The sequence below is a fragment of the Phoenix dactylifera genome, chromosome 3 (genome assembly GCF_009389715.1).
Source record: "Phoenix dactylifera cultivar Barhee BC4 chromosome 3, palm_55x_up_171113_PBpolish2nd_filt_p, whole genome shotgun sequence".
In the NCBI taxonomy this organism is placed as follows: Eukaryota; Viridiplantae; Streptophyta; class Magnoliopsida; order Arecales; family Arecaceae; genus Phoenix; species Phoenix dactylifera.
This window is the reverse complement of record NC_052394.1, coordinates 7,421,406-7,448,388: the sequence shown is the minus strand read 5'-3', so window position 1 is coordinate 7,448,388 and position 26,983 is coordinate 7,421,406. Positions and strand designations below refer to the sequence as shown.

The following is a 26,983-nucleotide window of genomic DNA, read 5'->3' as shown; positions in this document are numbered from 1 at the left end:
TCTAGCAACCGAACCAGCCATTATTAGACAATATCAGCATGCTTAATTCAATCAATTTTATTGGCGAATGAGTTCATCCTAAATTAAGAATCATTTAACTTTTTTTTAAAAAAAATTAAATAATAGTAGGTATCACAATGCAAGACCTCATCCAAAAAGACTAGCTAGAAGATATTCTCATCGAATAATTAATGTGGGACTAAACACACGCCCATACAGGTTCTCATTGTGGGAGATCCATCCTCTCTTACTTTGAGCAAAGACCTTTCTCCAGCACAAGCGCTGAGAAGAAGGGTGCAACTGGTGGAGGAAAACAAGCCCTGGGGACTAGATCAGAACAATCATCCATTGTTTTATTAATGTTATATCTAATAATAAGATCTGGTATCTGGTGGGGTGGCGACTTCACCACCACCAATTATCTGGCCCCAACTACCAAGGGAAAACAATTTATTAACCATATATAATCAAACAGTTTAATCGGAAGAGGGGAAAAAAAGAAAAGAAATCAAACAAACGATTATATCCTTGTTGGACTTCTATGCCTTTAGCACTCGCCAGTTTTAGGATGATGCTTATGGCCTAATATGCTCTCATACTGACGTGCTTTGTTGGTCCCGGAGTCTACGTGAAAGTAGAAAGTGGCACCACAGTACTTGGTTTCGTGACGGCATACAACAATGTGCAAGTTGGTGGGGTAGTGTACGCCACAGCCGACACAATTAAACTAGAATAGCACCGAAAGTTTCTCTCTTTTTCTTTTCTTCTCTAATTTTTTTTTACCCTTCTTCTATTTGGAAGAAAGCATTGTGGGGAGTACAGTGGGTTGAATGTGGATGTATAATTCAAAGCTTCAGCTATGCATCGAACGAAATTAGACCAAATGTCTTGGGTCCATCCATGAGATGTTTCATCCATGGCTCTATTTCTTGATCCTGCATAAATTATGTGTGTCTAACTTATTTGTTTGATGAAGTGGGTACCAATGATCTGGATTTGAGCCTCGTTTATACTATTTTTAAATTTATGATTTCAATAAATTAGATTGGAATATGAAACGCTCTACTTTTGTTTTAAAAGATAATAAAATGATCATGAGATGAAATTATGGAGACAGTTCATGTTTTCTCTCGAAAGCAGCACTTCCTTTGGTGCAATGAATGCTCGGGGGAGGCTCTGCGTTCAATTTCTAGGTGTTTTCTTAGTCTTCCTTTTCATTAAAATAAATAAAAAAGTTAAAAAAACAAAAAGGCGGCTTGACCTCGCCACAACTTTGCGTTCAATTTCAAAGGCCCGTCCAATCGAAAAGAAAAAAGAAAGGAGAAGAAGAGACATAATCTTAATTTTCATATCAAGTCAACTCATTTGGGTGATTGTTATCACGCGGAGTTTAGAGGTTAGTGGATCCACGTGTCGAGCATTTGGAGAGATGACGTCGCACTATATTCCATGGAATCACTAGGGAGACCCGAGGCAGGAGAAAAGCGACCCCATTGGCCTCCCCTCCCGTTCCTTGCGTTTCATGATGGACAAAAGCTTTCCCCTCATGTCATCCATTGGAGAGCTATAGCTCTCACGTATGCTTCGTTCCTCGTCCTATAAATGGCGCCCTCCATTATCACCAGCACCTCAAAAGCAGTGTTGAACAACTGCCCACCACCTCTGAGTCCCTCTTATTTTTGGTTCAGGTACCTTCCCCTCCTCCTCCTCTCTCTCTCTCTCTCTCTCTCTCTCTCTCTCTCTCTCTCAAAATAAGGCAGCTGTGGGCGATCCAATTCCAGAGAGCTTAGAGACAAGGGAAGGAGTAAGTTGCGACATGGTGATCCTTTCATTTTATGGTTACTGGTTTGATCTGAGACACGATGTATGTGTCTGACTGTCTTCTTCTCCAAAAGAAAAGAAAAGAAAAAGAAAAAGAAAATATTGCTTCACCTACTTCATCAAGAGATATCATGCATCCAGGAGATTGTAACAATCCATGCTTATTATATAACCAGATTGCAGCATCATGCTGTTCTTAATTATATTCTTTCCAAGATAAGTTTTTTATCTCTAAATGCTAGAACCATGTTTTAATCTCTCTCTCTCTCTCTCTCTCTCTCAAAAAACAAAAAGCTCAAACCATGTCATTCTAAATTTAGATTCTGGGACAGATCGAAGCTAATCACCATATCCTGCTTTCAAATAAGCTCTGATGTGGTACTGCGAAAATGGCTAAATCTCACGTGAAGCACCCTTTCAGAAACTGGATAGGGATGAATGGCACAATATGGCACTGCTTAACTTTTAAGTAGGAAATATTAATTATCTCTTATATAGCAAAGAAACCTTTTCGAGTTCCATCCGCAGAATAGCAACATCTGTACATCCACGAAATTTCTTTTGATGTGTTCCATGTGCAGGATTCCATCTCCATGATCTTATTGGCTCCATGGGAGCTCCTACTTCTCATGTTCGCCAACTTCTTCTCCAGAGCCACTTGCATGACGGTCGGCCCGAGATCGAGCATGGGGTTCGAGACCTGCTATTGCCTGAGCTGGAGGGTCGCGGTCGAGGCCAACAATGCCCAAGCCTGGCGCACGGTACCCGCCCAGTGCGTGCTCTACGTAGAAAACTACATGCTTGGAGGCCAATATAACAAAGATCTCGATGTGGTTATCGAGCAGATCTCTACATACCTCAATGGAATAGTAGCGGCCGGTGATGGTAAGGATGCTTGGGTTTTAGATATCGACGACACCTGCCTCTCAAATCTCTTGTACTACCAAGGGAAACGCTTTGGGTAATGCTCTCGTCGATCTGACTAAAATTGGTGGTCTTTTTTCTTGTGGACTTGATATAATATAGTCTTTTGTGGTTTTAGGGGAGATCCATGGGATCCTTCTGCCTTTAAGAGCTGGGCTCAGAGAGGGCTTTGTCCGCCTATTCCTGCAGTGCTCCGGTTGTACAGTAGGCTGGTACAAGGTGGTTTCAAGGTTTTTCTTCTCACTGGAAGGGATGAAGAGGCTTTGGGCGTTTCTACAGCTGAGAATTTGCATGCTTGGGGGTTTGTTGGATATGAGAGGTTGATTCTGAGGTAATGTTTTCTCTTGAAAGTAGTTTATGGCGTAATGTTAAACGCGTGATTTATTTATTTATCGGCAAGGCGCTGTGTCGGCTACTCGTCCAATTCCATTCAACATACTATTTAGTCTCTCATTAGCCCCTCTTCTCTTATTTATACTTAAATAGAGAGAGAGAGAGATAGAGAGATAGATAGAGAGAGAGAGAGAGAGAGAGAGAGAGAGAGAGAGAGAGAGAGAGAGAGAGATCCATCAATATTCTGAGATATTTTCGAATCTTGGACTTGCTTCATGTGATTATAAGTTAAGAGTAAAAGATGGAACTCGAATCCAGTGATTACTTTACCAACTAAATTAGTTGACATCTTAAAATTGAAATATTTGTTTTTTTTTTTTTTAATCTTGTTTGCTCTCACTTGGTTACCAATTGATATGGTTTGCTCTGTTTTGGTGGAAGTTTTACCACATGCAGATTTATATAATGATTACTTGTACTAGTGGCATCCCAAAGTAACCATCTAAATTAGTAAAAGTTAATCTGAACAATAATATCCATGCTCAAAATAATTTCCATGGAGTGTGAATTTTTTTTTTTTGAAAGATTTTTTTTTTGGGGAGAAGGTTTATAGAAAGAGCAACAATATAGAACTTGCCTTTAATTTTTTGAGAAGAAAAAAGGAATTTCATAGTTTAGTTTATCAAAGAGTACTATTTTATTGTTGGTTTAGTGCTCTTTATCACAGTAAACAATTCTTTAATACTCTCATTTTTCGGGATGATGATGCAATGTGTGACTATTAATTGATGGATTTTAACACTATTTCTCACACTATGCCTCATGATTTGTATATTTAGTGCAAAAAATGGCGACAGGGTTAACCATCTCTACTCTCTTCCATATTGCCTGCCTCTCTCTCTCTCTCTGTGTGTTTGTGAGGAAGTTTCCTGCTTCTCTCTAATGCCATCACTTAGCAACACTTTTGCAGAGGTCCAGCATACAGAGGGCAGAGTGCTGTTGGATTCAAATCGTCGATGAGGAAGCAATTGGTGGAAGAGGGGTACAGAATACGTGGGAACGTAGGAGATCAATGGAGCGACTTGCAGGGCGATTTCATTGGCGATCGCATATTTAAAATACCTAACCCCATGTATTTCGTCCCATAAAACCTTATTTAGCCCTCCTCCTCTCTGATATTGGTGATAAACACCATCAAACTTTCTACGCTTCACTGTTTACGATAAGATTGGCATGATTAAATTTATAGGATGTTTAACCAAGATTGTCCTAGATTGCACATATTGCAGTCGGCAAGCACTGCTACAAATATCCAAAAAAGAAAACCATGGATTTCGCCCACTTGGCAAACTTGTGGACAACCATGTTGTTGAGGTGATGGTGTACAGGGCAAAGTGGTGTTATTTGACCCAGTTTACAGTTCATCATCACATCGTCATGTCATTCGTCCTACAAAAATCTTGCAAAGTTTACATACTTAGGGCACCATCAAATCACATTACACACTTTAAAGATATGGCCATGGTAACTACTTTGGTGATTTAGATAATAATGACCTAATGCACCCAGAAACATGTGATCAAGTAATTGTGAAGTATAGATAGCTTGAACTATATATAGTTGAATTATTTCACTTAGATGCAATTGCAATTAGAAATTAAGTTTAAATACATCAAAGAAAAGAAAGAAGAGATGAGAACCAAGAATGATCAACTAACCATTATTCCAATGGATAACCTTCCTCCAAAGAATAACCACACACCAACTTTCTTTCTTTTTCTCCCGATGCAGACAGCATACCAACTTATAACAAGTTTTAATTATCTTAGATTGACTTGTAATGAAAAAAATGGCTGTATAAAAGCACCAGACAAGTTCAGAATGCTATGTAGCAGGTCATGCACGTGTTCTTGAGATTAAAGATGAAATAATGTTGGAGAAATGTAGATTTAAAGATGAGGAAAGGAGAAAAACTATGCTCCGTATATGCCTTCATGGTGATATTAGTTGCTTTTCATACATACATACATCATTATTCATAAAATGATGGTAGTGCCACAGAAGCAACATACTAGGTATACGTTGAGTAGATTTTTTTTTTTTTTGCTACAGTAGGGGTGTGAACCCAATTACAATCTTTCAAAAAGGAAACCAGCAGCGTCAGCTGTAAGGATGGAAGATAAAGAAGATGGACAAATAGGAGTCTAAACTTGAGGCTGAAGATGAACCAGCCAGTTTTGCAGGAGAAAGAAAGCATAGACTCTGATTTTGCAGTAGTTTTGATGTTCCTCATGAATGGATGACTTGAAAAAAAGAATGGATGATTTGAAATGCTCGGCCCTGTTATCCATGATACAATGGTGCTAGAATTCCTTCCAAAACCAGACGATTAGCTCCAAGAATGGCAATAATATCATGAACTCCATGACAAGCTTCAGATAGTTTGGAGCTTGTGACAAGGGAGGTCTGCTGTGGTGTCGATCCTGCAAGCAAAGATCTGCAGGGTGATCACGAACTATAACAGAAGATGAAGTTTTAACCAAGCCATAAAAATTAATTCTAAGAACATCCGGTTGTGAGGATTGCCAAGCAACATAGTTTGTTGTATAGGAACCCATGGTCTGGGTGTGGAGAGTGCTATCCCAGTGACCCCAACTCATGGATGCACAAAATGTGTTAAAGAGTCTAAATACTCCATAGCATGATTGATAGTTGTTGCTGGACCTCGACACAACTCAACCTTTATCTCAAACTAGTTGGTGTCGGCTACATTAATTCTTTTCCTCCATTCCATTCTGCTCAGAGATATTTTTTGGGAGATGTTGAGATATCAAGTTTTTGCTTACTATATCTCATATGATTTTCAGTCTACCTCTATATCTCTTTCCTTCTATATGTATCAAATCACTCTTTCGTACTAGTGCAGATATATGTCTCGGCCTGCATTGTACTGGTATCCTCTTACTGGAATAATTTGACAGACTGTGTCTGTTTAAGTGGTTGATTGATTCACTGAAAGGTACTTCCTAGCACCGTCCCAGTTTGCAAATTAAGACACACTGATAAGAAGCGATTTATCCTGAAACTCATCACCTCGTAGGCAAAGAAAAGATGATCAATTGATTCAATAGCCTCATTGCACCCATGACAAATTGGGGCTGATGTTCCACAGGTGGCAAGCAACTCCGATGTTGGTAAATGCTCCCAATTCAGTTTCCATGGACAACAGCAAGCTCTAGTATGTGTTTGAGCTTTTCAAATCCAATTGAAGGAGACATTAGTTCTTGAGTCATAAGGTAAGAAACTTTCACATACTTCTTGCACTTTAATTTTAGATATGAGACCTTCTTCCCCCGCAAAGAATATCTGCATCTCCATGTTTTGCAATGGGAATATTAAGGATCTGATCCACAATCGGCACAAGGAAGCATTAAATTAAGAGATTTAATTCCATTTCCTATAGTCAAGAATGACATGATTGGCCATGGAATGACTAGCCAATAGTTCCTTATTGCAAAAAACAGCCATCTTAGAAAGAGGAACATTTGATAACCATGGCTAGGTGTAAATACAAATTCTTTCACCTAAACCTATTGACCATCTGTAGTTACCATCCAGATGCTTGCCCATATTCCTGAACATATAGCGGGAGGACGATAATTACACCAATCTCGTTGGAAATAATACTATGCTGATAATGCACTGAGAAGTAAAGAATCAAGAGAGAACCATGAGTCCTGCAAGTTTGCTAAGCAAAGAAAACCACCAAGTCTGCACAATAGATATTCCAAAGCCTCCTAGAGACTTAGGTTTGCAAATAGTTGACCAAGTAATAGTGCGCAGCTTTCGACAATTGGATTCATGGCCCCAAGGAAACATAGTATGATTCTGCTTAGCCAATTCAAGAAATTTCGGCACAGAGATATTAGAAAGAATGGGAATAGGAGTTTAGAAAATAATAGATTCAGTCAGTCACCCTGTAAAACTTGTGGACCTCCATTTCCATGAATCAAGTCTCTGGTCGATACGATCCTCGGTAAGTCATGTAGGTTCAGCCTGAGACCCTTCAAAGGCACTTTCCAAAGATACCAAGCAGTCAACTCATGGATGAGGGATGTTTGTGCCTTGGGACTAAAAGTAACGCAAACTTATCAAGCAGTCATTTGCAAAAACAAAATGGCTAAATGCTGGACTTGCTCTATATATTTGGTTTCGGGCCGTCAATACTTCAGCTTCAACCTCTCTTTTGGTCACCTCAGACATCATTTCAGCACTCATGATAAACAGGTAGCACGAAAGCCGGTTCCCAAGACATATAGAGCCATCGAGGATCGAAGAATCTGTAGGTGATCTGTTGACAAGAACTGAAAAAGAAGGATGATGAGTACAGCCATTTATCCATCTAATTCAGTGCTTCAGGAAAAAACATAATGTCATAATACCACATCAAGATATCCCCAACCGACACTAGCATGTGCTTGCTTGATATCCAATTTTATGGCCATTAATGGATTCTTGGCAGAAGCTTGGTTCAAAGAATGGATTGCCTTGTGAGAGGCAAAATTATATTATTTGAGATACTCTGACCGGCTACAAAGGTAGATTGTTCAGCTAAGATCAACTTATGCATCACCATTTTAAGTCTCAAAAAGTCAAATGTTGGCAACTAGCTTGTACAAGGCGTTGCACAAACTAATTGGTCAGTAATGGGATGGCAAAGTAGGATTATTACACTTAGGAATCAAAGCCATGAATGTTGCATTCCAGGTATTCAGTGTCTGCCCCGATGTAAAGAAATACTTGACAGCACAAGCAATGTTTGCACTAATAATAGTCCAATAGTTATTAAAGAAAGTTGCCCAAAAGCCATCAGGTCTCGGAGCATTATTTGAAATCAATGATCTTAAAGCTTCCACAAGGTCTATCTCAATGACCATAGAGTGTAATTCAATCTGATCATCTTGATTGGTGGAGGTAAATATCGGGACTCCCATATCACATTTTGGGTCCATCTAGACACGAAAAATTACGGAATTTACCTCTGATTCTTCCTGCATGATTTAAAATACAATTAATCCGATAATGTCTTCGCCTGCCAACAATTATTTTATGAAAAAACTGTGATTTGATCACCATTTCATACCCACTGCACCTTAGATTTTTGAGACCGCAATGCCTCCTCTTGCCTTAATAATCTATGATACCCTGCAACTATAGCATGAAGATGTTGAAACTTTTCTTGTGATAAACCTTCATTATCAGCTTCATCTTGTTGCATCATATTAATCTCTTCGTCTCTGAAAGATTTCTCGAACCATTAATCTATTCCATGCCTTAAGAGCCCATTTTTCGTGTTTTGTAACTTCCAAACTACCTTAAACATTACTAATCCAGTAGTAGGAATATGCGAAGCCGAACGAACATGTTCCACGACTCTTTGTAAGATAACCAAATATTTTTCCGAATCTAGAGGAAGTTGACCCTTGCAAACCTGCTTCTGTTGCTAACAATGGAGGATAATGATCAGAACTCACTCTTTGCAGATATTTTATAGTGGCTGTAGGAAAATTGAACGACCAACTTCTATTGACAATAACTCGATCCATTGTACCAAAAAAACAAAAACTTGGTCCAGCCTCTCCTATATTCTTGCAAAGCCATCTCTGTTGTTGCACCACATGAATATTCGGACCGCTGAAACAGAGATCAATTAAAGATTTTTGCAGCAAAAAATGTTTGGAATTCATTACTTTTTCCATTATCTCCAGTCCCTTTTCTTAGAATGATAGAATACAATTGAACTCAGCAACAAGACATTTCCAAATGCATCCTTCCTCGGCGATCCTAACTAGAGGAAGGGGAAGTCCGCATGTTCCAAAGACCATGCAAGCATATAAAGCTGTTTACGGGCGATCACGAACCGAACACAAATCTTAAAGAGTTTTTCTTTTGGATGAGTTTTGTCCGCAAACTCTGTATCTCAATCACCGAGGGTCCATCGAACAACAGAACGTCTGCTTGAGGTGGTGGATGCGACGCAGGTGGACTTCAAGAATCGTGTCCGGTGTAAACATTCAGCGCCAACTTCATGGCTCAGCCCAGTTCCCTTTCTTTCCCGTAATCGGCAGCCCCGTCGCGTTCAGTCCCGCTGCTCCCGGGAGGCCGCTCCCTTACCAATGGCATCCGACGTGGCGTCCGATTAGCGGCACAATATTGACATACGCGTATACTTACCATGAACAGGACCAATACCATCCTACCACGTCGGACTGGAAAAGGACGCTGAGTAAACTGGCGAAGCACACTCTTACCGCCGCACCGTCTTCCTTCCATTATAGGTTCTTGTTGCTATTTTTTCCGCCGCTTCTAATATGGCAAGAAGAGGACTTCTCTCTCCTCTTATTAAACCCAAGAAAAGAAGAGAAGAGGAGAAACCCTAGTTCTTTTTTTTTTTTCTTCTCATCTGGGCGCGAGAGAGAAGGGAGGGCACGATGAACGAGGCGGATGTCTCGAAGCAGATCGAACAGATGGTTCGATTCATCCGGCAGGAGGCCGAGGAGAAAGCCAATGAGACCTCCGTCTCCGCCGAAGAGGTCTATTAATTTTGGAGGCTCTCAATTTTATTTCGATTTTCTCCAAGAAAATTATTTAATATATGTGACACGATTCTTCTTTTTATTAATAAATTATGCTGCTTTTAGTTTTTATTTATTTATTTTTAAATCGTAATCGCTTCATTGGATACGATTTCGTGTGAGATTTTCGATTTTTAGTATTACTTTTGGTTTAATTGGATAGAAGTGGTCGACACCCTTCCGAGTAATGGTCACGTGGTTCTACTAATGTCGTCGTAGCAGACTGTCACCAGGCGTTGGCTAAGAATATTTTTAAAAAACTTATTTTTGAATTGTTATATTGCTTGTCGGCCGTTTATCACATATTACAATGACATGTAATGGCTTCTGATGCTTAACTAGTTGTGTTACGGATGCTTTGTATAGGAATGCTTCTTCTGGTTTGAAGATGATATTAGTGCATATATTTTAGATTTTTTTTGATGAAATAACATATAATTTCATGAGCACCAGTTGTGTCAAATAATGGCTTTTATGAGTTATGACTGTTATTATGATCTTTTTGGCCTATCTGCTTATCATGAAAACCAATGTTTCGATGACCAGTTTTGAGTTTTGGTGCCCACTTCATGGTTTGGAAAGGGGGCTAAAAAGATTGAGTTGGAGTCTGACCAGATCGATACAAATGTGGGTCTTAATTCTATGTAATCGTAACATAGATACAAAGTTTGTGAGCCTGCAATATGAAGCTTTTCAGTAATGGTAACACTTCGATTAGGATAGGTTAGCAAGCTCATCTATCATAGATTTCACATATTAAAAGGGTTTGTGCTCCTTTTCCAAGGAGATTGTGATATCCCTTTTTTTTGGTACAAGATCTTGATATCCTTTATTTTTAATATTTGAAATGGATAAATGCAAAGCAGAATTTTTCCAATCAACTCTCTTATTTCTAGCATGCTGTTCTTGGATAGCTGCTAATCGATCAGAATGCTGTCAGCTGTGTGTAAAATTTTCCAGGAAGCATCTTTCATCAATAATATGAATGCAGATTATTCTTGGCATAAGTTTCAAATTTAAGAGTAATATATGCAAACTCTCATTGATTATCCTTGTGTCTTAAACAGGTTTTTCTGTCTGTGCAGGAATTCAACATAGAGAAATTAAAGTTTGTTGAAGCTGAAAAGAAAAAAATTCGGCAAGAGTATGAGCGAAAAGAAAAACAGGTGGAAGTTCGTAGAAAAATGTAAGTTGTTGCTATTCACCGTTGTAGACTCTATTAAAAAGGCAATAAGAGGGCTTCTGTTGTTGAAGCCGTTGCTAGTGTCAGTGCAAAGCAGCTAATAGGAAAAACAAGATTTACAACTGTGGCCTATGCCATGGGCTTGAATATACTATTCCGATGCTAACTTTCTAAACACCTGGTTTCTTTGTGCCACTGGATATTTAGTGACCACTTTCCTGATATCATGGAATCAACTTTCTTGGCAGTGAGTACTCAATGCAGTTAAATGCATCACGTATCAAAGTTCTGCAATCCCAGGATGATCTGGTTAATTCCATGGAGAACTCTGCTAGCAAGGAGCTTTTTCATGTTTCTGATGACTCAGAGGCTTACGGAATGCTTCTGAAAAATCTGATGGTACAGGTAAGCTGTAGTCATCTTCTTTATGCATTATTATGGAAAAGATTGGCTATTTCTGATGGAATAATTGTATTTCTTAAATAAAGGTACATAATATAAGCTTGATTTATGTTTTATTGTTCGTGAATTTCATGTTAAAAAATTTTGACTATTGGAGACAGTTTTATATTTTCAGATTCTTATGGATGTCCTGGGGAGATTTTTTTGTGGATCCTATGAGTTTGAGTGTCCATATATATTGTCTTACAAAGCAACATAATAAGTCGCATATTATATGATAATGCTGGCATTCTTGGATATCCTAGATCAGCAATAGAGTAAGTATCATGGTGCTTGGATATCTTAGATGTGAATCCTGATATTTTGGAGTTATGAGAATATGTCAAGTATGTCCATCTTACAAATGTTTCTTGTTGTATTGAGGGATTTCTCAGAAGGTGCTCTTTTTAGGGCTCATATTTTCAGATATCTGTTGAATCTCGAGGGTCAGGCTGCTTGGTTATATTACAGGGAATTCTTTGTTCCAACTTGAGTATTTTATATAGTATTTTTTTGGTTTGTTAGCCATTCATATATTTCAATTTCCTTAAGTAGAATTTCTTGTAGAATCATAATGTGGTGCAAAGTGAAAGAAAACACTAGTTTGATGAAATGATGTGTATCATACCTTTCATCTGAATATAAACAAATAATATTTTTGCTTAAACTTTTATGAAGATTAAGAAATTCAAGAAAGGCTACTGATCTTCAATTATAACTTGGATTAGACGAATGCTGTCAAGCAATTTGACAAAGTGTGAAAAATAGATGGTTCTACTAGAAAACTGATGGAAGAATATTCAATGAGGGTTCAAATTCCAAAGAATACTTGTGGCGGTGGAAGAAAAGATGGAGGTCAACTTATGTGGTTCCTTTCTTCGAATACAAATCTGTTGTCTGGTACAACCTAGTGGATTTATACAAGTAATTCTTATTTCGTGGGTCATGATTAGAGTCTGTCAGTCAATCAAGTTGTGGGTTCACCTATTATATAATGAGCTGTGCTCATAAAAGAAAAAAAAATTAAGTCACCATGTTTTTAAGAAAAATGTAATTTTGAAGAATGTAAAATTAGTCAAATCAATTTCATCTTATGTTCATAATCCTAAATTAGCTATCCTAGGAAGATGACTTATTAAGACCTTTATTTTTCTTCACACATTTAACTGAAAAAATCATGAGAAGAGACTAAAATTCAATTGTAATTATTGGCCTGATTATTGGGTATTGCAGAGGTTTAAGAAATGTAATTTAGATCCAATGGCTGAAATGGTTATTTGGATGGTCAACCTGAGATGATAATGATATGGAGAGTAATAAATCACACCTATGAGAACTCACTTTTTGTGCAGAAGTTGATGAGTTGCAACATGCCTGCACTAGCAGTGGCTTAAGCTCCCTAGAACTCTGCAAATGTCATGGACAATCTACTTTCTGATACAGAGGAGACATCCTGCATATGATCGGTAGTGATGGTGGGCCTACATGAAAGATAAACATGTTTCTAAGATCCTTGAGATAAAGAATATTAAATATTTTGATATATCTTCTTTGTGCCTTTTATGACAGATTTCTTATTAAATTGGATAGCGGCAATGTAAAAAAAAGGCCGGCCCTATATGAGGCTCCTGCTATTGCATGGTCTGGGGAAGGTCAGATTTGCGCAGCCTTACCCTATGCACGGAGAGGTTGTTTCCAGATTTCAAACTCGTGACCTCCAGGTCACAATGGAACAACCTTATCATTGTGCTAAGGCCCATTGTGATCTCACCTTAGTGAGAAGAATTCTGGGAAGATGAGTAGAATGTCTGATTTTGAGTATATGAAATGACAAAATATAGAAGAGCTGAAGGACCTGAAGGTTGTAAGAAGTCCTTTTATGTTAGTAATTTTAGCTCGCCTGGTAGTTCTTAATCAAGTAAATTTAAGGCTGAGATGTGATCTTTTGGCAATAAACGTTCGCTTTTTTTTCACTTTTCCCCTTCTTCTATGTTTGTTTTCAAAATGAATTAATAATTGGATTGTTGTATTGCAATCTCAGAGTTTACTACGCTTAAAGGAGCCAGCAGTATTGTTGCGTTGCAGAGAAATAGATCATGACTTGGTTGAATCCATCTTGGAGGAAGCAAAGCAAGAATATGCAGAGAAAGCAGAAGTTCATCCTCCAGAAATTACCATTGATGAGCGTGTGTATCTTCCACCACCTCCAACAGATTATGAGGATCATGGTCTTTTCTGGTAATTTCCTGATTGCTCATTATGCTTCAGTTTAGCAATATACAGGTTAAATGCAATGTCCATTAGAAGTATTAGGTACCATCCAACTCCAGGGTGATATAACTGGATCTCCATGTGCTTCATGATCGCCACATGGAGGATTCTTAAAGCTGATATTTGCCCCTATCGTTCTTGCAAGTTTCAACATAACCTAAATTCCAGTTTTGATGGAAAAAGATTTGTGCTTGCTGTCAGTCCTTGCTAGATTAAAATTCTTAAACAATAAAATTCGAATTTGAAAATAGGAAGTTGTATTTGCCTTATGATCACTGACAGTATAAAACTAGATTTGCTTAGCTTAACAACATACTAAAATTAGCTTTGAGGTGTCATACTACACTATATGTTCGATTCTTCCCTTGTTCAAATAACACGGTTCTATTATGATTTCTGGAATGAAAAGTCATATTCAATGTTCGAATTGATTTATTGAACTATGTTACAATTTCCATAACTTTCCTATCATAGTTCATTGGCCATTTTGGTAGTTTTTAAGCTCGTGATTACAGCATGTGCATCTATCATTTTTTTTTTTGAAGGGTGGCTTCTATCTCATACTTCATGCAATTTACATAATCTTTTTGTATGCCCTTTATCTTTAATAGCTCCGGAGGTGTCGTTTTGGCTTCACGAGATGGGAAAATTGTCTGCGAGAACACTCTAGATGCCAGACTGGATGTTGTTTTCAGACAGAAACTGCCTGAGGTATGGCCTGGGATTGCCGATTATTAGTGATGTCTGTAGCAAACAATAGAAATTTCAAACCTATGGCACACAGGAAAATGTTATAACTGAAATTTTTAGCAATCTATTTATGATTTTGTTGCCATCGAATTCATCTCTTTACCCAACTTTCAGCTCTGGTGGTTTGTTCTCTTTGAAGTACTGTAAATTCAGAGTTGTCTGTAGACTTTTTCTATGGAAAAAAATAAAAATAAAATCAGCCTCTAAATGCAGTCTGTTGGCCTGAATTTTGGTGTGCAATACATTTGGCATTCAGATGGGTTTGTTTCGCTTTGCTTTTTTCATTGGTTCTGCTAGATATGGTACCTTTAAGTGACACTGGATTATTTTTATTACTTAAAAAAATACATTGAGATGAAATGTATAGTACAATTTTCTCCAATGTTTGCATTATGTTCATTTTTCGTTAATAAATACTATACGGTTGCTTTCTTGCAGATCCGGAAGTGCCTTTTTGGAAAGATCGCCACCTGATTAGTCTGTATCTGCCCTTTCATCTGTAATAAGAGATCCCATGTGCTCTCTCAAACTTCTAGTGTTTTATCAAAAGGGTAGAGAAATTATAGTTAATACATGTTTTTATTGTAATTGGTTTCGCCATATGGCCTTGCACGTTTGCAAGTCCATGGATGGTCCATTGTCTGAATAAGGACCCTTCAATTCCCTTGTCTTTGTGGAAAAGGGGCCCAAATCGCTGGTCGGATGCCATTGCTGTATCAGTTGTTTTGCTTGAAATGTTTTGATCATTGGTAGAACTCAAGGAGAAAATTTATATATTGCTTGTGGCTCCTGAATCTTGGAATCAAATATTTTTTTCTGCTGCCACCATTTGAAGAAATTCTCCAATGATGCAGCTATTAAATTTAGATCAAATTAACAAGGTGCAAAGCCATATTATTCCAAAAATGTGTTCTTCGAGAGCAAATAAAATCTCTCAGATGATGCAGCTGCAACAGTTAAAATTGAACGAAGAATATTCTTAAGTGAAAAATTCTGAACATGTGTTATGGGAGCAAATTAGTTCCAAAGAATGTCAAAGATTTTGGGATTCTTGTTAACATATTACTACCTAATTGATCAGACTAGGATATGACTACAAGAAGTATCACAGATTTAATGTATGCAGTCTTTACAGGGAACAGCCTAGACTAATTAAGTAATTGTCTTCAGCCTTAAGAAAGGCGTACCTAAACGCCTTTTTTTTCACATCTTTTGTGCAAGGCGTCCACGGTTGGGTGAAGCAAAGAGTGGCCGCTTAGCTTGCAGGATAGGACTGCTAGTACCAGCTTGCTTGGCTCAATTATGGGAGGGGAGCGTAACCAAGGACATTTCTCTGGATCTTTATAGAAAATTCTGACCAAAAGGACATTAAAAAAAAAAAACCACCCCAAACTAACACTCACTGTTATGTTGGCTGTTTACATGAATTCTGAATATTTCTTTGAAATAAAAGAAAATTCATGATGCTTGTGCCTTACCTGCAGGTTCATTCTTGAGTCCTTGCCATTTTAGTTGTTGGCGGTGCCGTGCCACTTGTATCGCACTAGCACATACGGCTTGGATTGATCAGGTAATGAAATCACCAGCAAGATAATATATGACATAGAACCATGCAGAACAAGACGTTCCCTATTTTTAAATACTGAAGATTTAGTTTCGTGTCAAAGTAAAATGCTATATCCTTTAGTCAAGATCGCGTGAAAATATTAAAAACAAGCTTAAGAAGTTGCAAAAATCTAATATTCTGTGACTGAATTTATGTAATGCTTTGTATGCTTTAATGCTTCATGAGTGATAAAACCATTATCCCTATGACACGGATAAGAAAAAAGAGATGAGAAAAACCTTTTCAGGCTTCTTTGGCCGAAGCCTTTGTGATATGTTCCGACATTCCGTTCTCTTAACAAGGAGCATGCCGTTGTTTTGTATCCGGAAAAAGGCACAACAAGAACATCCATCACTTCTAAGGGCTACTTTGTACTAGCATCTCTGCCTCACGCCGTTTTCTTTCTTCCTCTGCAAGTGCTCTTTCTTTTTCCTCATGCTGCCTTCTTTGTGCCTCCTCTTGCTCTCTAATTGCATCTTCTTCCTCCTCCTTTTCATCGAGATCTTCAAACTCCTTCTCTGCAGCCATTGCTTTTACTATGGGGTCCCTTAGTTCAGATATCAACCCCCCACCAACTTGGTATTCTTTGTCATCGCCAACTAGAAACAGCCGCTGATCAGGCCCTGATGCCATTGGTATATCAACTGCAAGTAGTTTCATGTCGTACTGCATCAAAGAACATCATTGTCAGGTTAAAATGTTATCAGACAACTAGGCATAAGGAACTTGAATATTTTGCTGGCAATCTCTTTATTGGATGGATACTGGTATTCTGTAGCAAATGACATAGGTTTAACCTGCACTGGTCAGAAATTGTTTCTCTAAACTGAATCACTTCCAATGCCACTACCATCTGCCACCCACTTTTGTGAAACAGCCGTAAAGATGGTGAAAGACTAAACAAGCTTCTTTAGAGTGACTAATCTATATAAGCCTCTCTCTTTAAAATCTTAAATGCACTTCTAGTCAAAATAGTCCAATTTGGTGTTTCCTCACCAATTTAAGAGACATGAAAAAAAAAAGGACAGAAAGAGCAATACCAGGAACATGCATCTATGTCTCAGTACAGTCCCCCTACATGAGATCCATATTTCCTTTAAAATTATCCTATGTAAAGAAGCATGACATGCAACAATATGCAATAGAATACAGGCCCCGAGGAGCAGGTGATGGAAGTGACTGCTTAACCAAATCAAAGAAATTTAAGATCTAACTTCTCGTTAATTCATAGATTTGTTATTATCTGGCACTCACCCAATATAGTTAGATTCATAAGTTCAATACTCGGACAGATTTGATGGTCTGTGGTTGTAAAAAGAAGTTCAATGGCAGAATTCCAGATATTAATAGATTACTTTTTTGTGTAATGTTAAAAAAGAAGTAGAAAGTTACCTGGCCTTTTTTCTTCTTGACCTCAACACTTACTAATCCCCTCCTTTCAGATCCTTTGATGGGGAAGATGAGGAAACACCGCTTGCCACCAAACTTAAGCTTAAAGTTCTTCAATCTAGGCCCACCTCCAGACATAACATAAGCTCTCACATCTGTCCCAGTTAGAGGGGCACCCATCACCTCAAGAATCCCGGCAGATGTGTTCAACTTCCTCATTGCCATTCTGTAAATTTTGTCTGGATTGATAGTGAATCTTGAACGAAGATACAAGCCCTAGAAAAAAGCAAGAAGAAGCTTAAATCAATGTTGAAGTCATGCCGCTATCTGGAAATGACATAGCTGCAGCTAGAAATCCAGAAATTACATCACACCATCTCAAGGTGTCACATGAAAGGCCTATATAAATTTGTTCATTCATACTCCATAAGATCAGGGAAAAAATATTCAAGAAACCACAAGCTTCTTCCATGTAACAAAAATATTACTTTCTTGCCCTGCTACTGGTATTTCAAAGCTCAAAATTTTGACGCACTAGGAAATAGCAACCTAGAGAAAATTTACTGTCTCAAAATGTAGAAAGGGTAATATTGAACTATTTTAACCACTATTACACAATGAGAAGGCCTAGCATATTCCTTTAACAGTTGCTTTAAAGTAATCCAATTTAGATTTACCAAAAACAGTACAAACCTCTAATACATAGTTATTTCTCTGACAAACACACAAGTAAAAAAGAAGACGGAGTTTCATGAGTGCCATGAGATTACATATTGCTTAGAAGACAGCGTTCCTCCACAATAAAAAAGAAAGAAAGATGAATCAAATTGTCATGTACATAACCAAGTGAATTGATGTAGTAAGCAAGCTAATCCATCCCTATTAAAAGAAAAGAAATAAGAAGACAAATAGTACCAATATTCCAGGTACCAAATTTGGTAAACAATAACTTAATTTTTTGAAAATAAAGCAAAGCAATCAGAATATCATTGAGATCATGAAATGTGGTGAAGGAAGGATTCATATTAACACCAAAAGCCTTTACCAAGGTCCACAATCTCAGTACTTGGACCCCTAGTGGCACCATGTCGTTACACTATCCGTACGCTTGGTATGGTTCGGTTCAGCATACTGACACTCGGTACACTCTGCATACAGAATGTTGGTTCTGTTAGGGTATGGTACGGTATGCCCGTTACGGGGCAATAAGCATCGGCACAACATTTTAGCAGCTTGGCAAGTCGGACAGAATTAACACGGGATTTGTATCAACAATATAATGCAGAATCCATGCACCAAATAGACTAGCGCATAATGATAAAAGTACAAATGAAAATGGAAGGAAATGGACATATTATGAGTGGGTCCAGGGAGCATATGTTCCTTTTGACTTTGGAGATGTGAAAGAGAGCACGCGTGGAGATCTCCAGCCAACATTGTTTAGAATAGGGGAGAAATATGTACGATTGATCAATATGCTCGAGTTCCATTAAAAGTTTGATATAAGTGAGCCATCCAGAACTGTTAGCACTCCGAATTGTAGAAGAAGTAGAGTGGGTAGTCTAGCATTTACCAGACATTGAGGCCATGAAGGGTTTGAACAAGGTGATGTCATGGCATAGAGCCAAGACATGAGCTAAGAAAGGCATGCTACACTAGCCTTTCAATATGATGATATTGCATTTCATTCTTCAAATACATAGCCAAATTCTTGCTTAGAAGGTTGACGGAATCGCATAAAACAATTTTTTTAGCCAAACATGAAATGACCAGTGAGTTCTCTTTGTACTTTAGGGTACGCATTGGAACCTCAAATTTCATGTAACTTCTAATTCTTTTAATATTTCTGCTAGGGCCTTATCATATAACTGAGAAAGGAAGAGCAAAGGATAAGAAAATGATGAAAGGAATCAACTGTAAAGGAGTGCACACAATATCACATCCAAATCATAATGAGAATCGTCTATTAACTATACTCCAGTATGCCCATGTAGGCACAAATGTGTCAGTCGTAGTCTACTGAAAAAACAGATATAATAAACGTCTATCTTTTCCATGGTGGTGAGGTCCAAGTCCCATGCACAAATCCATCTGTTCGCTCATCACATCTTTCTCAACCTACGAAACATGCAAGTAAAACTGATTTTTTCCACCTCCTTCTAAGCACTGAAGAATCTCATTTTCCACTTGTCAGTTATCCAGGGGAAAAAGTGGCAACAAAAGTTAGGGCAGAATAGTCAAATAAGAAAAACTTATAGAAAAGAAATATCATAAAAGACATATGAAAGTGGAGGAAAAAGAAAGAAGCATATCAAGCCTTACCACTCTGCAGTCAAGGGCAAGCAAGATAAAATTCAAATTGTATGCACACCCATGGAGACCATCATTTTCCCTTGAGTAAAATTCACCATCTATATACCAGATTTGAGTTGAATTTTGAGACCTAGATAACAAGTTCATTATATTATGCCTTAGGAATGAGGTAGACAATAATAAAGAGGGGAAATCTTTTTCTAATTATAATGCAAAGAGGTGGTTGAAAGATGTGGCACGGGAATGAGACAAAGGGAGACACATTCGCAAATTGTATTATCAGATGTGTGGGTTGCTAAGTTCTAGAAATTGTGACTAGTATCCATGGCATACATGCTAATAATGGCTAACAAGCCCATGACATACTAACATTAGACATCACCTTTCTATTAGGTCGTTGTGTTGAGGTCTCATTTTGACCTGTGACTAACCATCACATAATCCAAACTTGATCCCAAATGAGTCGCACCACTAATTGGGCCTATCAGTTTGCCATTCCATCTAAAACCAACTTCATAGTCAAGTTCAATTAGCAATCGAGCTTCCAGTATTGGAGGTCCAACATAAAAATCAGAAGATGAGATACCAGAATCCTTAAGTTATTGTCATGCACGCTCAAGTGCCTACAAGGATGATTGTTTGAACTGTTCGCATAGATGAAACTTATGAATACTGACAACAATAATATATTCTTTACAGTAAGAGCATAAGGTCACCCTAGGTTCCAACTGTTGGCCCATGCCAAGCACGTACTGGCATTTGGCACATGTCAGCACTCAGCAGAACACCCATTTATGATTTTTATAATATTTCTTAAATTAAAAGAATATTATGTCCCTTTTTCTTTTTTAAAAAAAATCAGCAAATCTTGGCACGTGCTAGGCTGCGTCCAATAAGCCCAGCACCACTACTGCCTAAGTCCTTGAAGTCACCAATCTATAGTTTTCAATCAGGAGAGAAGCATGCAATTAAATGTCCAACATAGGCTGCAATTGCACTGAGAGTATTCAGTGATTTATCAGCTCAGAAAGAGGTCTTAGTTTTCACGCCTCTCCTCTCAAGACAACATTTCAAAGCTTGAATAGTGAATGGTTCAAGCAGATCCAATTTCCTTTTCTCCAAATTATGATGATTGTTCCACGCTTGCAAGAAACCATGAAACAGTGTAAGAAGACTCCCATCTCTAAGCTTAAATATAACAAATGGAAAACAGGAAAAGAAAAGAAAAAGAGAAGATAGCATTCCTAACTTTCCCCTACAAAATATTCTTTACCAAGAAACCCAGACATCTTCACATTTATCACCCTCTCACCCATAAAAATGACCATCTAATATTTCGTCACTTTTTGTCTTTTAGATGCAATATCACAAAATTGAGGGAAGCAAATAGGGTACTCTGCATCTTCAAGTCAAAATATACTGAGTTATGCTCTTCATCCAAGCTTTAACTCTCTCTTCCAATGAAATCATTCACTGTATCACTATCGGCTCGTTTGGTTCGCGGAAAAAGAAGAGAAAAAAGTGTGGTCAAAGGAAAAGTATAGATATGCCTCTTGTTTGGTTAGAGTTTTCAAAGGAGAGAGACGGAAAAGTTGTATTCCCGTGAGAATATAATTTTCACGTTTCATGGAAAAGTCTTTTCCATGAGAAACATGAAAAAGTTACTTTTCCGTGATCCGAGAATCGAAATATTTTAATTTTTTTTCCAAAAAGGCCCTTCAGCATCAAATCAAGGATCCTTATTTGATCCAAAGCATTAAAGACCTAATTTTTATTAAGGGTATAATAGGAATTACATATAACTTTTCCAGGAAAGTGGATTGTCAACCAAACATAAGCACTCTGAAAATCTGGCACTTTTCCATAGTCAACAAAACATGTCAAAAATACTTTCCCAGGTATTCTCTTTTCAGGAATCTGCTTCTCAGGAATCATATTCTTATAAGAAAAAATGCTTCCCGCGAACCAATCGAGCCCTATGATCTTTTATGAAAACTTCGAACAAACCAAGTAAACAATATGGAGAAATAAGAGACTACGCCTGACTAATATTTCTTGCACTTGCTACAAAATCCTATTTTAGACTCTACGTACAATAACAAGAAAAAAAAAACCATCATTGTGTAGAGTTTCTCAACCACATTATCTATGTGCATATTCATCTAACATCAAAGAGAAATCATGGATTGTATACACATGGAAATCCACATGTTCATTAGACTTCTCTAGATCCAGTTTATATGCAAAGCTTATATTTCCAAGTCCTTAATGTTCTCTATTAACGATTAAAAAACTGCACAAATGCACCATCAAGAAAAGAAAACAAAAACAACAACAAACCACTTGTTTCTTTGAAATATCGACAAACATATGACATACTAAATAAGAGTGTAAAAATAAATAATTCAGAAACACCAGAAGCAAGGATGTAGCAACTCAATCATCTTAAAGTACGCTAAAAATTATAACTTTCATTCAATTAGAGCATTGAATCGCCATAGATAAGCATAGCATTTATGATTTTTTATACAAAAATCTCACCGCATAACATTGTTCCAAGTTTCAACACTTTAGGCAACAAGATGTTAAATGAAGTACTCACAGCAAAAGCTACCATGGCGGTTGCCAAAGCAAGGAACCCATACTTGGCCATGCCTTCCGAAAGCCCTACAAAAATGCTTGCAACTCCAAACATGATTCTCCAAAGTGCAATGCAGACGACTACTGCCCCAGCCCCCACAAGGACCAAGTAATTTCTCTTCCAAAATGCCTCAACTTGCAATCCAACCGCCTCACGGTACCGCGAGAATGCCGATGAAACGGAAGACAACGGCTTCTCAACCATCAAATTTCCAAATTTTCCATTAAACTTGATAGAATTGTAATTCTTAACTGAGGAAAACCTGTATCTGAACCCATTCTCATTAATCCTACCAAGCCCCTTGATCCCAGAAGAAAAAGATGGTAACTTGATAGGGATTCCGGAGCTCATATGCCTCGAATTCGAAAATCCAGCTGGGAGATTCCCATAAGAGCAATTCTTGTTGAAGCTATTAAGCTGTGGAGAGCATAAATCGAACTTCGGGGAGAGGAAACGAGAAAAGATACCATTTTGAGATGCGGGTTTGGACAAAACCTCACCGGAATAAGCTCCTCTCCAGATTCCTGAGGGCGACGGATGGTTGGAAGAGTGATTGGAGCTCAGGTGCCTGGAATTGAAGAACCTAGACTGGCCAGAAGATATGGGGTTTTGGGGCAAAGGATTTGGATGGATTTTGTGGGAACAGATCCTTTGGAAGCCATGGATGATTCGTTTGGAAGGCTTTGCCATTAGAAGAGCAAGGCGAGAGGGAATTGAACGAACCAAGGGTTGGGGGAGGGGTCAGAAGCCAGATCGGCGTCGAGGGTTTAGAAGCCCAAGATCGGCGTCGAGGGTTTAGAAGCCCAAGATCGGCGTCAATCGAACCTCGATCGGTTCAGAAGCCATGGCGGGGAGGGCGAGGGTTTAGAAGCCAGATCCGCGTCGAGGGGTCAGAAGCCCAAGCTCGGCGTCAATCGAAGCTCGATCGGTTCGGGACCAAAGGTTAGGGGAGAAATTACCCTCGAAGTCCCTGTATTATATTCAAATTACTGATAAGTTCTTGAAATACAAGCTTATAGTCGGTAGGTCTTGCCGACTTCATTTTGCTTGAAATATATTGTGCAGAATTTATTTCAAGTCCTTCCTTCCTATATCCGTTATTTATAAGTTCGGGCTTCATGATGAGTCGGCAAGTTTTCCAAGATTTACTTATAAGTCGCTCATTGAACGTTAACCTATTTGCTCCCAAAGGACCCATTTCAATTGGACTATTGCAAACGGTCACATGAATAATGGACTCTACATCCTTTGCGATGCATTTTTGCACCACTATGAAGGTGCATGTTATTGGTTAGTGTGATCCTAACTACCGAGGCTATGGGCTACTCCATCCTGTGACCTTCGTTATCACTTGTATTATTAGTAAATTTTTAATCCGATCGAAAAGAATAAAATAAATTTTTTTAATCCATTCAACTTGAATGTTTCAAAAAAAATTAAAAAATAAAAAAATGATGAAAGGAAGGTTTAGGCCTACTTTTTTTTTTTTTTTTAGTGAATAACAAACTATGATACATAACCTCTGGTTATGCTAGGAAGGAGACAATATTTCTAATATAGATATGACTAGTGGATATAATTATGAAAAAGTTAAAATTCTACGGAAGATAGATTTCTATTTCTACACCGACTTTATCTTCAATTGCTCTATCTAATTCTTCTCGAATTGAAAGATATGTCTGGTTTATTTAGCCAATCCTTTTGAAGCCTAAATGATGAAATTTAATCCTGATCGTTCGGTGCACTACATCCTTTAGAAAAGAGGTGCCATATTGTAGAGCTCGAAAAATTATCTGATTTCAAAAAAAAAAAGATCTCAACTAAGCTGATCATGATCGGGCTTGAGCATAGAAAATGTCAAATTTTACATAGGTCCGGCTTGAAAACCAATTAAAAATGAATATAGCTTAGGCCCGAGGTTTAGCCCATGATTAGCTTTAATCTCAATCGAGCGTCATACGACCAAGTTATGGCCTTTAGAAGTTTGACACATTTTGGCTTCATGACTTAGCGAATCTCACTTTTGGACCATTTTCAGTCCTTTTTGTAGTGGTCAATTGATCTGCAATGAGTTTAACGATCCTCTTGGATCAATCACACTGTTCGCACAGGATGGGAGGTTTGACGTAGTATGTAGTTTGATCAAATTTTCCTTAGGTTATTCGATGTACCGCACTTAGAATATAATATGCAATGATACACGTGCTTGCTGAGAAACTGGTGGGGGAGATTGTAGTGACCATCCTTGAATCAGTAGAAAAATTTTGGAGCTATATAATCCAAGTTCAAGTGAAACTAAATAGTGATTTTTTTAAAAAAAAAATCTCTATTTTTACTTCATATTTTTATTTATTTATTTTGGTTATTTTATTTTTCAGTTGGTCGCTTATGAAAGAAGAGATGAGAGAGAGAGAGAGAGAGCGAGCGAGAGAGAGAGAGAGAGGTGCATTTTAATTAATTGAAACCAAAAGGTTAGAACAAGGTTCAATAGTTGTGGTTTTTATCTATCATTTCATCTTCTCTCTCTCTCTTTCTCTCTCTCTTGAAGAAAACACGGGGGAGCTCCAACTGCAATTCTGGGCCTAGGCACTAATTTTGATTAATATAACTAGATTTGCTTCGAGTATTTCTAACTTGAGTTATTGGCAAGATCGATCTAAATATACTCTTCAATGCCTTCCATTCATTTCCTACAAGTTTATTTAGCCTTTTCTTTTTTTGAAAGAAAGCTTATATTTGCATGTTGTCTAACTATTTCATCTTTCCTATGATCTTTTAAAAGGAAATATTCATAAGACTTTATAATCCATATTTTCCACTTATTGCTAGCTAATACATCTTCCTCCCATCTGTTACTCATATTGGTGCCCACAGTCAGCAATGTGGATGAACCTTCCCCCCAAATATGATCTCAGCAAGACACGAGCAAAGTGTCGTCATAACTCGAGGTGTTTCATATTTACATCTTCATAGATGAGAGAGGCAAGCCACCAAGCAGTCTAAAGTTTTACACAATCATGGACAAAGATTTCAAAAAGAATGAAGTATTGGGACAACAAGGAGGAAGAAAGAAAAGACGCATGCAAGGGTCGTCCAGCCTGCAGTCTTGTAAGGGCCCATCCAAGTCTCACCCTAAGTCCCAGCCTCAGGTCTGTTGGTTTGCAGGAAAAAAAAAAGAGAGAGAGAGATATCAATGGAAAACTATTTTATTTTTCTCCAATGGATTTCGAGCTTGGGAGGGTGTTAGGTTGATATTGGTCAATGCCCAAATGGACTATCCAAAACAAAGATCGCTTGGAAAATTTAGTCTAAACTTGATGGATTACCTAAACATACCTTAAAGAGGGAGGAAAGCATCACATGTTTTTGACACCACCATGGGGTCTCATCTTTGATCTGATGGTAATCTTTCAAAAAGTCCATCAGTATGCTAGTTTGATCCCTCTCCTCAGTTGGTGGCCCTGTATCAACAAAATCTTGTAAAGTCTTTCTCATCAAGAGCTTTCTTCATGCATGTCATGTTCCTAGTATAAATAACCATACTAGGCAAGGTAGAATATGAAGGAGAAACAAACCTATCAATAGAAGTCCACCACATTCTTTTTGCTCAAGAGAAGTCCATTTTATGATGAATCAAAAAGAAAAATAAGCAATGACCATGCTAGGGAAAGTATGCAACTCATGTTAGTTGGAGGCATCTTGTATGAGAGAACCTTTAGCGCAAGAACTAATCACAAGTCCTTTCTTATATACTTAATATTTAAACCAGATTAACTGGTGGCTGATGAAAGAACAAACCTAAAAAGGAGACCCATTAATAAAATGTGACCCACAATGTGGAAAAGTAATCGATCTGAGCCATTAAGTCTACCCACTCAAAGATTCTTGGTTCTCTTCTTGCCAACTCCGTATCTTACATCTCACTTCGTGTTCCATTGTAGACCAAGATGGAGACGTCATAATCCAACATTTAACTTCATGTTTCCTTGTCGTCCGATAAAATATTTCAACAGCAATATCTATCGAGATTTTTCTTGGCATTAATTAATTTTGAAGTATAGATGATGGATATTTCTTTTTTTTTTTCTGATCAATTAGTAGGGCCAAATCACAATCTACCATTACCAATTAGTCTCTATTACATCAATTTGGCTTGTCCTAGTAGATCACTTTCTCTGGAAATAGTAGGATCAAAGTGTGTTGAATAATTTAGGTCAGAAATACTAATTGCTAGAGACTAGGTTAATTATGATGCATCCTCTTTGACATCTTTTCTCAACAAACTGCTTGCCATATGTAAGTACCAGGATATATCTTCCTAAACACAGCATATTTGTAGTTGAAATTATTCATTTCAGATTTTGAACGATCGTCAAATCAGAATTTACGCATCGACAGCGTTCCACAACCTCGTCCGTATCTGCGCAGATATAGTGAGGGACCAATACGGTACAAATACCATGGTGACTGATATGTGAAAGCAAAAAAGAATCTGGGGGCTGGAAACTTCGGAGAGAACAGCAAAAATGAATAATATGGCGCTTTTCTTGCAAAGTCTACTTCTTTTAACCATTGCAAAGCCGCTAAATCTAGCACGAAGTTTTTGTTAAGGTGTGAAAATTCACTTTCGTCTTCCCTAAAGATTAGTCGCATGCATTTTATTTGCTTGCCAGATG

At 37.9% G+C, this 26,983-nt stretch overlaps 3 protein-coding genes across 5 annotated transcripts; 2 read left to right on the top strand and 1 right to left on the bottom strand.

Annotated features, from left to right (window-relative positions):
- The first annotated feature begins 1,504 nt into the window (after positions 1-1,504).
- LOC103699978 (acid phosphatase 1) lies at positions 1,505-4,340 on the top strand. The gene is made up of 4 exons (XM_039124480.1): positions 1,505-1,688; positions 2,403-2,782; positions 2,864-3,076; positions 4,049-4,340. The coding sequence occupies exons 2-4, from the start codon at positions 2,415-2,417 to the stop codon at positions 4,224-4,226; spliced, it is 759 nt and encodes a 252-aa protein (XP_038980408.1). The 5' UTR covers positions 1,505-1,688; positions 2,403-2,414; the 3' UTR covers positions 4,227-4,340.
- A 5,038-nt stretch (positions 4,341-9,378) lies between these two features.
- LOC103702158 (V-type proton ATPase subunit E) lies at positions 9,379-15,183 on the top strand. Its single transcript, XM_008784472.3, has 6 exons — positions 9,379-9,671; positions 10,799-10,899; positions 11,145-11,301; positions 13,379-13,575; positions 14,220-14,319; positions 14,797-15,183. Exons 1-6 carry the CDS (start codon positions 9,570-9,572, stop codon positions 14,830-14,832), a joined length of 693 nt encoding a protein of 230 aa, XP_008782694.2. The 5' UTR covers positions 9,379-9,569; the 3' UTR covers positions 14,833-15,183.
- An 807-nt stretch (positions 15,184-15,990) lies between these two features.
- LOC103702159 lies at positions 15,991-26,014 on the bottom strand. Of its 3 annotated transcripts, XM_008784474.4 has the most exons (4): positions 25,883-26,014; positions 25,644-25,768; positions 17,357-17,629; positions 15,991-16,630 (listed from the first exon to the last, which is right to left on the bottom strand). In XM_008784474.4, exons 2-4 carry the CDS (start codon positions 25,728-25,730, stop codon positions 16,322-16,324), a joined length of 669 nt encoding a protein of 222 aa, XP_008782696.2. In that variant the 5' UTR covers positions 25,731-25,768; positions 25,883-26,014; the 3' UTR covers positions 15,991-16,321. The 3 variants fall into 3 exon arrangements, with proteins under 3 accessions (XP_008782696.2, XP_008782695.2, XP_026658439.1); XM_008784473.4 differs by lacking the exons at positions 25,644-25,768; positions 25,883-26,014 and adding an exon at positions 22,269-23,727; XM_026802638.2 differs by lacking the exons at positions 25,644-25,768; positions 25,883-26,014 and adding an exon at positions 18,399-19,612.
- Positions 26,015-26,983: the final 969 nt, after the last annotated feature.